We start from the raw sequence: 16,525 nt of genomic DNA on the forward strand, positions 1-16,525 counted from the left end.
CAGCCACCGCAGCCAAAGCGTAGCACGCAGCTGTCACCGCCGCCTCTTTTTCTGCCCCGCGGAGAAGATGACCGTCGGGAGGCCTGCGGGAGCCTCCGGCGGCGCTCAGTGGAGCCGGCAGGTGAGAGAGAAAGAGAAGGAGAGGAGTTAGGTCTGCGCCCCGGAAAGGAGTCTCTAAGAGAGGAAACTGTTTGTCGTTGCCTTGGAGACAGACGTCAGGGGCGTGTCGCAGACAGGCGTGGGATTAAAATCCGCTGCGTTTAGGGACCCGCAAGCCGACTCCCTAACGTGTTGCGCCTTATGTTAGACCCTTTATAGACCCACAGCCGTGGCCCTCGATTTTCCCTTATCCTGTCAACTACCCTAGGTCCGATAGTGCTATTGTTGTCTCCATTTTGTAGAAAAGAAAACTGAGTCACAGAAGAATCCATACAGAAAGTAGATTGGTGGTTGCTTAGGGCAGGCTGGGAAGGAAGGGTTGAAAAGACTAGGGAAAAGGGGGAGTGACTGCTAAATGGTATGTGCTTTCTTTTGGGGGTGATTATGTTGTGCCCGATTCGCGAGTTTCCAGAGACCTCCAAGGAGCCAACACGATGCAAATACAAAAAGGGTCTTTATTACAAGCTCGAGCAGGGGCTCACCCACCTACTGGTGTAGTGGCAGCAAGGTGAAGCGAAGAACAATAGCGAACAGGGTTTTTAAGGAGTAAGGGATGGGGCTGTTACAGTACGTATAGCATCATCACATAAGCACCAATTACAATTGTACGGCACCCATGGTAACAGTTTTGACCATTAAGTATCTGTGAGGTGTTCATTACTTTTGGTGGGACCCAATCATGACTTTTGAGAATCCTTTGAAAATGACCAATTATGAGGTGAGTTCAAAGGGCCCACGTGGCGTTCAGGCAAGCGGTGAGAAATTGGCTAGTTTGTATAAAATAACTGCAGCTCCCAGCCTTGACTCAGACCATAGGAATGTTTTTTTTGATTAGCTGATCTGAGGGCGGTCCGAGGATGGCTTTAGCCTTGAACAATCTGACGCTTTTCCTGGAGCTGGGACTGGGGCTACGTGCAGCCCGAGGTTGCTCTTAATGGAGGACTTAATTTCAGGCTCTTCAATTAAAATGTTCTAAAATTGATTGTGGTGATAGTTGCGCAACTCTGACTATACTAAAACGCATTGAATTGTACTCTTTCAATAAGTGAAGTGTCTGAATTGTATCTCAATAAAGTCGTTTTAAAATTTCTTTCCTAACATCACATGCTCCTCGGTAGCAGAGCAAGGGCTGGAGCACATACACACCTTTGACTCAGAGTCCAGTGTTCTTTTCACTAGTAGAGCTGGACCTTAGAGAACCTAGTAAAAGCATCACCAATATCACCTGGAGGCCTGCAGCGGCCTACCCCTAACTAGTTCCTAGATGCAGCTAGTCATCTGATACAGTGCAATCCTGGCTCCACATCAGCCTCTCTAAGGATATCTCATACCACTGTCCTCCAGCCACACTGGCCCTGTTTCTACCTCTCCAAGAGCCGAGTTTGTTTCTGCCTCAGGTCCCTGCTTCAAGGCCTTTGCATTTGCTGTTCCTTGAACTCAGAACCCTCTTACCCCAGATCTTAGCAAGGCTGGCTCCGTGTCATCAGTCAGGTGTCAGTCCCAAACTCCTCCACAGGGAGAAAGTAAAAATCAGCCCAGGACTGAGAAAGTACGATTCAGACTGTAACATATACAGACGAGGCCAGCAGCCAGATTAGCAGAAAACAATTTCTCCAAGGGCCACACTGTGTCTGCAAAGAGACCAACACCCCCTTCTAAATGTTGATGCTTACCTACCAATTACTTACCCAGCCCCACCTTGTTCTAGTTAGCGTTTGAATAAAAATTGCCATATCAACCACTTACCAAACTCTGCCCTCTTCATGACAGCATCCTGAATGGCTCCCGAGGGATCCACTCTCTTCCTCAGAATCATTCAAGACAAGGGGCACCTGGGTGGCTTAGTCGGTTAAGCGTCCAACTTTTGCTTAGGTCATGATCTCGCGGTTCGTGGGTTCGAGCCCCGCATCGGGCTCTGTGCTGACTGCCAGCTCAGAACCTGGAGCCTGTTTCAGAGTCTGTGACTCCCTCTGACCCTCCCCTGCTCACGCTGTCTCTCTCTCCCTCTCTCCCTCTCTCTCTCTCTCTCAGAAATAAATAAAACATTAAAAAAAAATCATTCAAGACAAGCCAACCCTAGAAATAGCCCATCCCCCACCCCCTTACTGAAAGTCCCCACTCTTACCCTCCCCCAAAACACAAGTTTCCAGTAATTTTTCATAGTGTACTCCAATAAATTAATAAACCTAACTCTGACTATAGACACATTCCTAGTGGTATTTATGATGGGATTTTAGCAACAGAAAAGCCTCCCAAAGCCACTTCATCACTGTGTAATCTCACAATTTATGGCTTTCATTCGATTTGTTATATTGTCTGTCTCCCTCTCACTAGAATGTAAGCTTCATGAAGAGGGATCTTGCTTGACTCGTTCTCAGCCTAATGCTCAGTGCACATAAGACACCCAATAACTAGTGTCTAAATGAATGGAGTATTTAAACCCATTTGGGTTTCCCCTTTCTAGGACATCGTTCTTTCAGCTAGACCACGTTGTCCTATTAATTACTCATTCCTAGTAACAGGGGAGATATTAGGTGGAATATGAGGAAAGCAAAGGTGTAGACAGGAGAAGCAGGAAAAAGAAGACTGGCAAAAAGTAGGTAAAACCCAAAGGGGGCAAGGCCCAGAGTGTGGCCAAGGTCATGGGTAGGATCCCTGGAGTGCAGGGGGCAGAATGCATGACACAGAGTAGGTACTCTGTAAATGCTCACCGCACATGAAGTAGGGAGCCAACGTTAGGTGTCTGCTTCCCTTTCCTCCCCTTCAACCAAGCATATACCCCATGTACCAATTTGTGAAATGTCTTAAAGCAAGAAATACATCTGATTCTTCTTCGTTCCTTCCCAGTCCCTAATATACAGACTTATTCAAAGTGCAATTAAGTTATTTTTGAGAAAATTTGAAATTAGAGGTGACCCACAGTGCATTCTATTTCGTTTTAGATACTTTCCCCCAAATCCTCCTCAGACACAGAGACGGGAGAGGAGCGGTCTGGGACTGGGCTGGTTTCACCCAGGGCTGGCACACTTGATGACTTCCTCAGCCCAGAGGAGGAGACGGTTTCTAATTCTTCGGACTCAACTGGGAGCTTTTACGAGGCCCTGAAGGTACTAAAGCAGAAAGGCAGGTGGTGCCTGTTGGAATCCCTTTATCAGAATGACCCAGACAGTGGTGAGAAGCTCTCTGAAGATGATGAGGACCTGGAGAGTTTCTTCCAGCACAAAGGCAGGGGCAAGCCGGAGGCCCAGCACCCCTCGTCTCCAAGGTAAGGCCCCACAGTTCAACAGCTGCTTCATGCCCAGCTCTGGCCAAGTCACGTCATGACTCTGGGTCTCATCCTCTTCCTCAGGAAAGCAAAGACCACTTGTGCAAGCTGTCCCTTACTGAGGCTCCAGGTCAGAAATCAGCCTTCAGAGCCAAACACATTCTGATTCCTACCCAGCAGTCCTAAGTCCCTTCGGATAGCCCTTAGTCATTGGAAGCACTGGAATTGATTAAAGGGATGCCTTTCTCACTGCCTCTCTGAGAATGGCAACAAGCTACATTTACCTTGGCCAAGCCCTGTTCTATGGGCATGCACCGATCTCAGTTTCTCCTCCCACTAACCCTTATGTAAGGAGCCATTATTTTTTGCCATTCTCCGGATGAGGACTTTGAGGTTCCAAACCCTGCTGAAGATCACACAGCTGGTAATTGTTTGAAGCAAGATTTGAACCTGGGTCTGACTCTGGGTCTGACCCTAAAGCCTTGCTCTGCACCATTGCACTCTTCTCTCTCCCATCTGAAGATAGTGGAATACAGGGCACCTGGCTGGCTCAGCAGGAGGAACGTGAGACCCTTGATCTTAGGATTGTGAGTTCAAGCCCCACACTGGGTGTAGAGATTACTTAAAAATAAAATCTTTAAGGGGCCCCGGGTGGCTCAGTTGGTTAAACATCCAGCTCTTGATTTCAGCACAGGTCATGATCCCACAATTCGTGAGATTGAACCCCGAGTCAGGCTCTGCCCTGACGGTGTGGAGCCTGCTTGGGATTCTCTCCCTCTTTCTCTTTCTGCCTCTCCTCTATTCACACTGTCTTCTCTCTCTCTCTCTCTCTCTCTCACAATAAATACAATAAATAAACATTTTTTAAGCATTAAAAAATTAAATCTTTAAAAGAAAATATTAGAATGCAAAGTGGCAATTCTTGAATCACTTCTGACCTAGGGCTGCTAGATGACCTGAGGGAAGGAGCAAGGCCAAGGCAGGGCCCAGACGCCTGCGGGGCTGTGATGTTAGACTGAGAATCTAGCCACAGTCTTCTGGGAGGGAGGTCTGGGGAGGAGCAGGAGGAGGAAAGGGCCTCCAGCCTGCCCTGTCCTCCACACCCCTGCTTTCTCCCCCCAGGTGTGGCTCCACAAGGCGCTGCAGCTCCCTGAGCAGCCTTCCCTCCGACATTCCCAAGGTTCAGCCCCAGCCACCCTCGGGCTCCGGGCCTCCCTCACAGCACAGAAGCGTCAGCTCCTGGGCATCAACCATCACCGTCCCTCGGCCATTCCGCATGACGCTGCGTGAGGCCCAGAAGAAGGCGCAGTGGCTGGCCTCACCTGCTTCCTTGGAGCAGGAGAGGAAGCAGGCCCAGAGGCAGGCTCAGGAGGAGGCCGAGTGCCACCGGCAGTTCCGGGCACAGCCCGTGCCAGCGCACGTCTACCTGCCCCTCTACCAGGAGATCGTGGAGCGCGGTGAGGCCCGCAGGCAGGCAGGGATCCAGAAGAGGAAGGAACTGCTCCTCTCTTCCCTGAAGCCCTTCAGCTTCCTCGTGAAGGAGGAACAGAGAAAAGAGGCTGCCACACAGAGGGAGCTGGCGGCCACAGCTGAGGCCCAGGTCCCCAGGCAGAAGGCCACCAGAAGGATCCCCAAGTCCATTCTGGAGCCAGCCCTCGGGGACAAACTCCAGGGTAAAGACATCCTTCCCACCTTGCTGCCTGCTGCCTGGGGGTACTAAGAGGTGCTATAGAGACACAGGTTCGGGAGTCAGCCTGGCTTGGAGATAAGTTCGTTGTTTGGGAGGACAGGCCTCAAGGCCATGCTCCGTGCAGGCCATAGGGTAGGGTTGGGTCCGTCTGGATCGTGGGGGAGCCCTGTAAGGAGTGGAGAGTGGGAGGCCAGGCCGCGCCCTCCAGGTTTGCCCTGTTGACCTCTCTCAGCGAGTGGGTGTGAAGGCGCCTGCAGCAGCCCACGTACAAGAACAGAGAACCAGTGAGACCTCCAGGGACAGGTTTGGCCGGTGCTACCGCCAGCTGCCCCTGAGGGAAGCTCCTACCCACCCCCCATCCTGGTGACCTGCACATTTCAAGAAATGTGGTTCCGTGAAAGGACTCAGGCTTTACTCATTTAGTAATTTGTCAAGCCCCGGCCACTCCTCCATGTTAAATACACAGAGTTGGTGGACAAGGGAGGAAGACAGATGACAGACAAAAAACTACAAATGTGATGAGTCATTTGCAAGGATTAGTGGGGGGAGCCTCGGGGTCATACAGAGCACGTAACAGAGGGACCTAACTTAGGACGAGGTGAGGTGGCAGGGACAGATGGGGAAGGTCCCCAGGGAAAGTGAGCACTGAGGCTGACCCTGAAGGATGAGCAGCGGTTAATTCAGGGGAAGACGGAGGAAGAGTGTACCAGAGCGAGCAGCGCGGAGGTAAGAGGGGGCTTAACACATTCAAGGGACGTGAGGATGCAGGGCAGTGGGGTGGGAGAGGCAGGCATGGGCCAGACCCGGGGGCGTGGAGGCCATGGGAGGAAATCTGGACTTCATCCCAAGGGCCCTGGGGAGCCAACTGAAGGGTTGAAGTAGGGTGGCTTAGGATCAGCTCTGCAGCTCAGAAAGATCACTCTGATGCTGCGGAGATGACTGAGGTGGAGGGACAGGACTGGAGGGACATTGCACTATAGGACACTCTCAACAGTTCAGCAGAGAAACAAATTAGCAGCAGGGATGGTAAGGAGAGGCCAGACTGGAATGTGGTTAAAGAGGAGGAGACTGCAGAACAGGGGATGAGAGATGGCGGGCAAGAATGATTTGGGCAATAACCTGGGCCTCTGGGTGGATGGTGGGGCCTTACCCTGAGCCAAGGAGACCGGCTCCCCCCTCCAGCTCTGCCCCTGGAAGAGGAACTGTAGAAAGCACTCAGTAAGTGTGAATGGTGGCTGTCTCTGTGGCCTGCTGGCACATGGCATTGGTGTCCTGGTTAACATTGAGAAAAGAAGCAAGCTGATCTGTAGTATTTGCCACTTTCCGTGGTGAAATTATACCTCTCCTGGCCAAGGCAGAGCTTCCCATGTGATGTCAACTGGTTCACAAAATCCTGCAGAGCTGTTCGGCTCCAGTACAGTACTGCGCTAGTGCTTTACAGGGAACCTTCTCCAAACCTCTAGGTATGAGGCCGGGTCCCCTCTCACCCATCACCACACTGACCTTTCCTCCACAGAAGCGGAGCTCTTCAGGAAAATTCGCATCCAGATGCGAGCCCTAGACATGCTCCAGATGGCCTCCTCCCCTACTCTCTCCTCCAGCAGCCGGGCTGACCCCCGGCCTCGAACAGCTACCCGAACCCAGAAGGAAAGGCTTGGGTTTCTGCAGACCGACTTTGGATTCCAGCCTCGTGTGAATCCTGCCGTGCCTGACTACGAGGGCCTTTATAAGGCCTTCCAGAGAAGAGCTGCCAAGAGAAGGGACACCAGAGAGGTGCCTCGCAACAAGCCCTTCTTGCTGAGAACCGGCAGCCTGCGTCGCGCTCAGCGTCCCTGTGATGCCACCACCTCTGGAGGGAGGAGGGTGAGAGCCTGGGCAGTTGCGGGTGGGTCCCGGACTGAGACCCAAAATACAGGAATGGGCCAGGTGTCAACATAAGGCACTTCTCATGACATTTTTCTATCTTTTTAAAAACACTGGCTCAGTTGTTGGATTCATATCCAAGTCTTGGCCTGGTAATAAACTTGGGAACCCATTACTCTTTCCTTAATCCCAGGGGGAAAAAAAAGATTCCTGGTCTGACTAGTCCTTCACTGAAATTGAATCCTAGTTACATAATAGAAACTAATCACCCATTGCTGTCCCACCAATATCAGCCTTCATTTTTTTCTAGGACTCTCCCCAGGCACCAGCCACCCCCCTGCCAAGGAGTCGTTCTCTGAGTGGCCTTGCTTCCCTCTCTGCCAACACCCTCCCTGTGCACATCACAGATGCCACCAGGAGGAGGGAGTCTGCCGTCAGGTGAGTGGTCAGCCTCGAGATCTTGGCCCAGGATCAAGATCAGTGGTTAGTGCTCAGATCCTGGCCCAGATGCTAGAAACCGTCCTGCTGCTGGGCCTCCTCTTCTGTTGCCAGAGATTTCTCTGATCAGGACAGGAATACATGTAACCCTCCACAGGCAGTGATGGAGAACATCTGGCCATCATTTATGGGGGACTTACTCTGTGCCAGTCACAATGTTAAGGCTGGGGTACCTTATGGAACCCATAGTTTAACATCTAGTATGAAATACAGAAAATCAAAGAACTGCTTTGTGAATAGTGGAATGAAAGGTAAATACAGGGAGCCTGGGAGGTTCTGGGCAGAGTCTCTTTAATAGATGTCTTAAGAATGAGGAATTAGCCAAAGGCTGGAAAGAAGGAAGGTTCCAGAGAGAACAAAATGAGTGAAGACCCACAGATGAATGAAGAAGCCATTAGGAATAGGAATTCAGAGAAACCTGTTGGCAGGTGGCTGACCCTGTCACAAAGAGAAGGCATCCACTGCACATTTTTGAGATTCTCTGAGATTCATCTTGGGGAACTAGCAGAAGTCAGTTGGGAAGCAGGAGCCTCTTTACTTTTTAAATTTTTAACTGCCCTCTGTCGTGGTATTGTTCTCATCAAGCCAGCGCCCCAGCAAGTTCTTCCACTAGACCTCTGAGCTGAGGTCATCAGGAAAGGTGGCGGTGTGACAAGCAGTTTAGCCCTGGGAGAGGGTGAGCATCTTAGTGCTTTCCTGTGGGGCTAACCTACTTGGCTCTGTAGGCCTCATGATAGGGATTTTAGAAATATATTTACTCCCTTCTTCCTCAAATGTAATAGTTACAGCTACTAAATCAAGGCTAAACGCATCAGTGTCCTGAGGTCCCAATAAGGTAGGCCTTATGGGCCAGACCTGGCCCGCCAAGGGGATATCCATGTCTGCTTCCCAGCAATGGGGAGTTTGATATAATAGCAGACTAAAGTTTCATGCCTTCCTTCCTAATCTGTCCTTTTGAATGGAAATATCCAAATGCAAGAGTCTTGGGGTTTTTTGGTTTGTTTGTTTATTTTTGAGAGAAAGCATGAGTTAGGGAGGGGCAGAAAGAAAGGGAAACAGAGGATTCAAAGCAGGCTGTGTACTAACAGCAGAGAGCCTGATGCCGGGCTCGAACATGAGACTGAGCCACCCAGGCACCCAACTGTTCTCTCTCCATAGTACCTTGTCAAATGATACTTACACAGACTATGTGATATAAATTAACCCCAAACTGTGCATGGAAAGAGGCCTATTTCCAGTTCTCCAAACCAGGCACCTTCTAGCCCACTGTTTACAGTGTAGTGGTCAGGGGCAAAGGCTTAGGAGTCAGACATACTAGTTCTGATCTTAGCTTTTCCACGGACATGCTGGGTAGCTTTGAGTAAGTGGCTTACCCTCTCTGAGGCTGTCTCCTCACCTATAAAAAAGGGGCTTATAGTTCTTACCTCATGGGGCAGTTATGGAGATTACAAAAGATAATTGATATAAAGCACTTGATTCCTTTCTGCTCTTGGTTCAGAGTAGGGTAGTTCAGCAAATGGTAACTATTAGTACTGTTTCCAGACAAGCCAGAAGCCTGAGTGTAAGGATATTTTAACCCTTATGTTTTTCAGTTCAATTATTGAACTTCTGGGGCAGAAAATCACTTGTGTCCATAGAGCTGGGAAGGCTTCATTTGCCAGTCTCAGAATACTATTCCTTCTGAAGTGCCAGTGTGGTAAATTACCTCATTCAAAGAAAACACCATTTTACTTTCCAGAGAGGTTACTAACAGTGCTTTTAAATATACTCATTGGTCATCTGTGTGTTTTTTGCCTCCTTTCTTTAGAAGTTCACTTGAAAAAAAGGACAAAGCAGATGAGAGTACTCAGTGGTTGGAGATGCACAAAAAGAAGTGTCAAGCAATGTCTAAATCTGTGACCTTGCGTGCAAAAGCCATGGATCCCCATAAAAGCCTGGAGGAAGTGTTCAAAGCAAAGCTGAAAGAGAATCGGTCAGTGTCTTCCACGTGTCAAAGGGTATCTGTCTTGGGATCCAACAGATAATTGCCCTTGAAAGTAGGCTCCTATAATCGCACACAATCAAGGATTTACTTTTGCTAGGCAGTTAGGACTTACAATGTCTTTGGGAATTACTCTGCTTAATTGGAGTGAAGGGTATTCCAGGTTGGAAGAAGACAGAATTCATTCTAAAAATCTTGTTAATTCCAGGAACAATGATCGTAAAAGAGCAAAGGAGTATAAGAAAGAATTGGAAGAAATGAAGAAGAGAATACAAACCAGGCCCTATCTCTTCGAACAAGTTACCAAGGTAAAACTAAGCCATCATTCGTTCTCAGTCTTGGATGAAGAGCTTTTAGAAATGATGGAACGGAGGGCAATCTGGGTGGCTCAGTCAGTTAAGCCTCTGACTTTGGCTTAGTTCATGATCTTACAGTTTGTGAGTTTGAGCCCCGCATCAGGCTGGGTACTTGACAGCTCAGAGCCTGGAGCTTGCTTTGGATTCTGTGTCTCCATCTCTCTCTGCCCCTCCCTACTTACTGTCTCTCTCTCCCTCTCTCTTTCAAAAATAAACAAACATTAAAAAAAGAAATGATGGAACAGTTTACTATCTGGGTATTAAACATTTCCTTGAAGATCAGAGAGATTCAAAATTGGGCCTGTTACCAATTCCCGCCCAAATACGAAGTAAAATGGTGAATGTTGCTTGGACTGATTTCACCCAAGACTGGATTCCAGAAGCATCTATGAAGTGTTTCATTTCTGGGAGTGTTTGCTACAGACTAGCTTTCAGTTTGAATGAGAGTGAGGGCTAGATCCCACATACGCATTGACAGTCTGTCTGTGTTACTGAGAATATCTTTAACTTACTAACATCATCTCTCCCCCTGTGGTGCTGATGCCCAGGGCATCCCCAGCCTCTAGAGCTGTGGCACATGTATAGGTCACCAGAGGTTGGGATGCTCACAAGCACCCCAGAAAGCCTTTTTCAGATTAAGTGGCTTTCAGGATAGAATCATTTTAAGAGGTTCTCTAGACTTTTAGGGAGGTTGGACCCAGTTGGGATCTCCTCTCCTTAAGGAAGCTCTGGAGCTATCTGAACAGCCTTAGAAAGGCCACCGTCCCTGGAAGTTTTGGGCTGTATGAAGCTCTGTTGATCCCTCTTCTCTCTAGTTTCAGACAAAAGTTGGGGTTTCCTAGTGACCTGGTTCCAATTGCTGGACATTATCTCCATCTTAATTTTTTTTGTCTTTTTTATTTTATTTTGAAAGACAGTGAGCAGGGGAGGGGCAGAGAGGAGACAGAATCTGAAGCAGGCCCCAGGTTCTGAGATGTCCGCACAGAGCCCGACGCGGGGCTCGAACCCACAGACTGTGAGATCATGACCTGAGCCAAAGTCGTACACTTAACCCACTGAACCACCCAGGTGCCCCACATTATCTCCATCTTACAGCCAGTGTGTTATCTAGGCATTTCCTGGGTCCACCCCTCCCCACCCCCATACATACCATACACACACTTGCACACATGCCGGACTGTCTGGACTGGATTCACTTAGCAACTTGCATTGTTCAAAATCTCTCATAATGACCCTTCCTCTTTATGTTAATTCTTTCCAGCAAAGCTCACTCTCAGATCTCAACAGATCTTTCACCACTCTGGGAAAAATACAAAGTGCTCTATATGATTTTGCTACTAAACACTTAAATTTTTAAAACAAAAAAATAACCTTTTTCTGGTCCACATGCAGACCATCTATCCTGTTAAGAGTATTACTAGTGCAGCTTATTTTCTATTTGTTATATTTTAGTGCTCCTGACAATGGTTTGGTTGCTTTTATTAATTTTTTTAAGGTTTATTTACTTTGAGAGGGTGTGGGGGAGGGGCGGGGGAGGGAAGAGAATTCCAAGCTGGCTCCCTGCTGCTGGCAGAGAGCCCTACGCAGCGCTTGATCTCACAAATTGTGAGATCATGACTAGAGCTAAAATCAAGAGTCAGACGCTTAACTGACTGAGCCACCCAGGTGCTCCTGGTTGCTTTTAAATCTTAAAACATGTTTAGTCCATATTTTTTCATCTGGGTCTTACTTGGTGGTCCAAAAACCTAAAATCCTTGCTTCTCAAAGGTGTGGCTCCCATATCAACAGTTGGCATCTCCTGGGAATGTTAGATACAGAGTTTCCAACCTTTTGAGACCTACCAAATGAGAATCTACATTATAACAAGATCTTCAGGTAGTTCCAATGCACTTTAAGGCTTGGAAACAAGGTTCTAAGTAATTTTCACGTAAATGTGTGCCCAGCACTAATGGGGACTGGGTTAGGTGGCAATTTTAGGCATTAAAATTGCACAGATTAAGCAAGTGATTTAGAATTACCTGGTAATTCACAAGACAGCTACAGCAGACTCATTTCCATTCCATAGGACCTTGCCAGGAAAGAAGCAGAACAACGGTATCGAGACACCCTGAAGCAGGCTGGGCTGGATGAAGACTTTGTGAGGAACAAGGGTCAGGGCACAGGGGCTGTACAGTGGAAGGAGCAGTCAGAAGTCTCTGACTGTCCCAGGTAATAATCTCACCCGCTCTTGTCACCCTGCAGCTCTCAAATTGCCATCCCTAATAATGCCACTGGGAGGGACCTTTAGAACAGCCACACACATTTTGAGATCACAATCCTGTATTTATAGAATACTAACCCAGAGATCTCCAGATAATACATTTAAATTGGGAAAATAAGTGCAGTTGTTATTGTTAATAAAACATAACCATTGTATATTACGTTTAGATTCCTTCAATTTGAAACAGATCACTTTTCCAATTGTAGTTCTAGGGCCATCAGTCAAGAATATTTCCACTTCGCTCTTACGGAACAAACATGTGTATCTTTACTTACTATAAAATGATAAAACTGCTTTTCTAACACTTTTTATTTTGTTTGGATAATTTAAGGTAAAGACCTTTAAAGACGAATAATAAAAGCAATAATATCCTGAATAAGCAAAGCCTTTCTTTTCCCCTCAGCATGATCACCACAGCTTGTTAAAATCTACCAGTCTTTAAAACAGTAACTCATTAGCACCTCCCCTCCACTGGTATCATATAAAAGGAGAAAAGCAGTTATAGCCATTATTCTCACCTTTGTTTCTTAAATCCTAATGGCCCCTCCCCTAATTCCTATCACAGTTTTCCCCCTAGAAATTTCCCTTTACACCCCATATAAAATAATGAAAATGTTGAAACCATCCTTACGCCTTACATAATGTTTTAATTAAAAACATTTTATTTCATAATGCTTTAATTTATTCTGTAGCACCCAGGAAACTACAAAACTCGGCACCAGAAATCCACAGCAGGATTTAGAAGAATCTCTACAACAGCCTCCAAGCCCCAAAAAAGAATTGGAGGAGCTGCCTTATGAATGGCTAGATAATTTCAGATCACTTGCTTAATCAGTAACACTTAAAATTACTGCTTTTCAATATTAAGTATCTAACGTGGGGTTGAGTCAAGGCAGGCAAAACTTGGCTTTTGAGTCAATGGCTAGTCTTGGAGAAAGATAAGAAAAGTAGCAAGAAGAGAAGTAGCAGGTAACAAACAGGGAAGGGTTTAAGCAAATTAAAGTGAAAAGCCTCAGGGTGGAGGATTCAGAGGCGAGTTAAGCATTCTTGCTTCTTGTGCTTCCTACTTAAGTAAGGAGCACACACCCAAATGCCTACAGGGGCCAGTTAGGAAACAAATGGGTCACATAGGCTGGGTATAAGATAGACTATTAATGAAGACTGGAGTCAGCTAGAACCCAGGCCCAGAACTGCCAGATCAGCAACTGAGTTTTCAACAGAAGCCATAATTTGCATGTTGGCAACTAATTAAAACATTACTCAGAAATCCTGTGTGGGAAAAACAACACGTGCAGGATGACAAGTTTGCAACTTCTGGTACACGGATTCTCAGCCTCAGTACTACTGAGATTCAGGGCCAGATGAGTCTGTGCTGGGTGTTGTGAGAAGGAGCTGTCCTGTACATTGTAGGACGTTTAGCAGCATCCCAGGCTTCTACTCACTGGATGGAAGCCAATAACGCCTTCTCCCCAGTTATGACAAACAAAAATGTCTCTAGATACTGCCATGTGTGGGGCAGTGAGCAGGCAAAAGTGTTCCCAATTAAGAACCACCGGCTCGGGGCGCCTGGGTGGCTTAGTCGGTTAAGCGTCCGACTTTCGCTTAGGTCATGATCTNAATAAAAAGTGGCATTTTAAGACTACAAGAAATTGACAGGAACTCAATCTACATAACAAAGGGTGATTATGCATGTCATTAACTTTAAGAACTATAATTACTGAATTTAAAACAGCAGTGAATTCTTTCCTGTTATCTGCTTAAAATGTGCCACTGTGTGCATGGTATGCGTGTGTAAGCCTAAGGTTCATTTTCAATAAATGTGAAAATTCTCTGACTGCCATGATTTTCTACTAGTAAGTGATCTTTGGAATACTTTTCTTCTCACCAGTGATAATTATTCTCTATCAGTAGCTGTAGATACCAAGAGGGCCTACTCTTAATAGAAGCCCATTTCTCATGTTTTGTTTTGTTTTTTAACTTTCTGGAAAAATTCAAAAGTATATTATTATTGCCATTTTTTCCAGACTCAGCCATGGTCCTTTCTGGTGAAGACAGATAACTACTATCTAGTTTTGCTAGTTAGAGATGAAGATGCCTATGCTATGTTCCCCAAGACTCCTGGGCTCAGTTTTACCTATATGGAATCCAAAGGGTAAATCAGTGCCCGATCTTAAAAGGAAAGATTGAACTATTTTCTTAATCTCCTCTCTGAGAAAACAAATTCTGTCCAAAACAAGGAGCCAAAGAACTTACTGGGCTGTCTTGTTTATTTAAAGGGAAAACAACTGAAGCTCTGAATCATGTGATATTTAACTTAAAAAAAAAAAACCCAAAATCCAAAAAAACCTTTTAACATGCTACTGTATATTCCATAATCAAAGAAAGCAAGTGACCAAGTAGATGTGGATTGATAGTACCTCAGCCTGGGCCAAGTAGGAATTCAAGTAATTTATTTTTTTTTGCAGCCCAGGGGCAGAGAGTCTCTTACTCAGGTTGCTAAAGGGAGGATGCCACAAAAGAATTGACATCACTCCCTTCTCCAAAGCAACAAGGCATCTTGAAAGCTCAACTTCTTGGTGAAGTTTTATGGTTGGTGGCAGGACTTAGTTTATCCATGTGAAAAGACAGCTGACTCTGGGATGAAAATTCTTCAAAGGAAAACCCCTTCTCAACAGTCATTCTGAAGAAATTTCAGCCGACACATAATCAAATTCACTTTTGGGAGAGGTCCATCCCAAAATTTTGTAGTGGGAAGAGAGGTAGGTGCAGTTACCCAGCCCACATTCACTGCTTTCTCCTTTCTGGATGAGATATAGTTTGAAGAGAAGCTCTCCTACATTCATCTTCTATGTCAGGAAAGATGAACAGAGGCCAAAGCGAGGTCCTGTCCTTCACAGATTCATTTTGGTTCTCGCAGATCGTGAGCCATAAGCATCCTGTTCCCACTGTGTGCACTCTGGAATCAGGGCTGCTCTTGCAGGAGTCGGCACCCACACTCATGTCCGTCTCTCAGTTAAATCTCCTGGGTTTAGTAACTGTAAAAGATTAAAACCAAATCTGGAACAGGCTACTACCAAATAATAGGAAAAATAATTCATACTATGGAAACGGTTTGAGTGGGAGTAGGGAAGGCACCACAGGGCTAAGTCAAGGATATCTAGTGCCAAAGCAAGAGATATGCACTGACTGATAGATCTCTTTCATATCCTGGCCCTGGGACAGCTTTTTGGCCTCTTCATGATGCTGGAATTTTCACTATGGCAATAAAGTATCCTGGGTCCCTAGGCCAAACTATTGTTTGTGTAGTCATGTGAAGGGCACATGCAAAACTTACAGATACATCAGAAATGGTGGAACCAAAAGTCTCATGTCAGGCAGCGTTAGTCCAAGTACAGGCTGAAAACTCAAGTAAGAGGAATGGGAAGCTACTGCCAGTGAGTTCTATATGAGAGCTGGAGCCCACTCATAAGGAATCCAGGGATTTCCAGGGCCTAAAAGAATGCCTTTCCTGTGATGAAGGGAGAAAGCCTGAGACTCCAAGAGGGTAGCAGCCAAAACGTACTTTCTACTCTACACTCAAGGCTTTCTGTTGAAATAGAGCTGTACAATAACTGAAGAAACTGGTTCCGTTCTGTTATGAAAATGAGATGGGAGTAACACAGTGAAACTCAGAATAAAACCTGGGCTTAGAAGAATATAACCAGATAAATTCTTGAGCTGGAGATAGATTTACTTGGTGATCTCAATTGGGATAAAGGTAATTTTTACAGTACAATTTAATAATATGGAATTTAAATTTAAACAAAATTTAAAGAAAAATTTAAACTGAAAGAAACCACAAATTTCATTTGATGCTGTGTGGTTACGGTGTAAGAATGGTGTCTTCTTAATCTAGGTCAAGATCCAGATGTTGGCAAATTAGCAATGGCACTTGATGAGAAATCTTAAAGAGTTTGTAATTTGTTTTTTCTTTTTTGGAAGACATCTTGATATACTGAAAGCTGGCTGACAATCATTTGTACTGGTTCCTGAGTTTGAGAATGTGAGCGCAACGTAGCTACAGAACCCTACTTGGGATGCCTTCTAGTCAGCAGAGGTCTAAAAGCCCTGGGGTCCCCGTTGGGCCTGCACGAGGAGTCCTCTGATTTGCAGACGACTGGGTAACACTGAGATTAAATAAAAACTGTCACTGGAATAAGATGTAGTTTTGATATATTGACCATAATTTCTTTTTTTAAGAAGAGTTTTTAACATTATGAGTCATTTATCTACTTATTTTTAAGTAATCTCCATGCCCAACATGGGACTTGAACTCACAACTCCAAGATGAAGAGTGACATGCTCTACCAACTGAGTCAGCCAGGCGCCCCTCACATGATAATTTCTGATACTTGCTTTGGTTATTCTCTGATATTCTTGTCAAATTTTTATTTTTAGAGCCATAGGAGTTCAA

General features: G+C 46.1%; 2 protein-coding genes across 4 annotated transcripts in view; one reads left to right on the forward strand and one right to left on the reverse strand.

The window, feature by feature from the left end:
- Positions 1–38: 38 nt before the first annotated feature.
- On the forward strand, positions 39–16,383 carry FAM161B (FAM161 centrosomal protein B). 2 transcript variants are annotated; one of them, XM_077750601.1, is made up of 9 exons: positions 39–121; positions 3,102–3,424; positions 4,547–5,097; positions 6,631–6,977; positions 7,288–7,415; positions 9,283–9,447; positions 9,665–9,764; positions 11,878–12,020; positions 16,054–16,383. In XM_077750601.1, exons 1-9 carry the CDS (start codon positions 68–70, stop codon positions 16,079–16,081), a joined length of 1,839 nt encoding a protein of 612 aa, XP_077606727.1. In that variant the 5' UTR covers positions 39–67; the 3' UTR covers positions 16,082–16,383. The 2 variants fall into 2 exon arrangements, with proteins under 2 accessions (XP_077606727.1, XP_077606726.1); XM_077750600.1 differs by lacking the exon at positions 16,054–16,383 and adding an exon at positions 12,765–13,684.
- Positions 14,322–16,525, reverse strand: part of ZNF410 (zinc finger protein 410) — a 50,473-nt gene continuing 48,269 nt past the window's right edge. For both annotated transcript variants that reach the window (XM_077750606.1, XM_077750604.1), the window contains one exon: positions 14,322–15,107. In XM_077750606.1, the coding sequence (XP_077606732.1) occupies positions 15,069–15,107 (39 nt within the window). In that variant the 3' untranslated portion in view covers positions 14,322–15,068. The remainder of the gene's footprint in view (positions 15,108–16,525) is intronic.

This window comes from Crocuta crocuta, unplaced genomic scaffold (assembly GCF_008692635.1).
Source record: "Crocuta crocuta isolate KB4526 unplaced genomic scaffold, BGI_CrCroc_1.0 scaffold186, whole genome shotgun sequence".
In the NCBI taxonomy this organism is placed as follows: domain Eukaryota; kingdom Metazoa; phylum Chordata; class Mammalia; order Carnivora; family Hyaenidae; genus Crocuta; species Crocuta crocuta.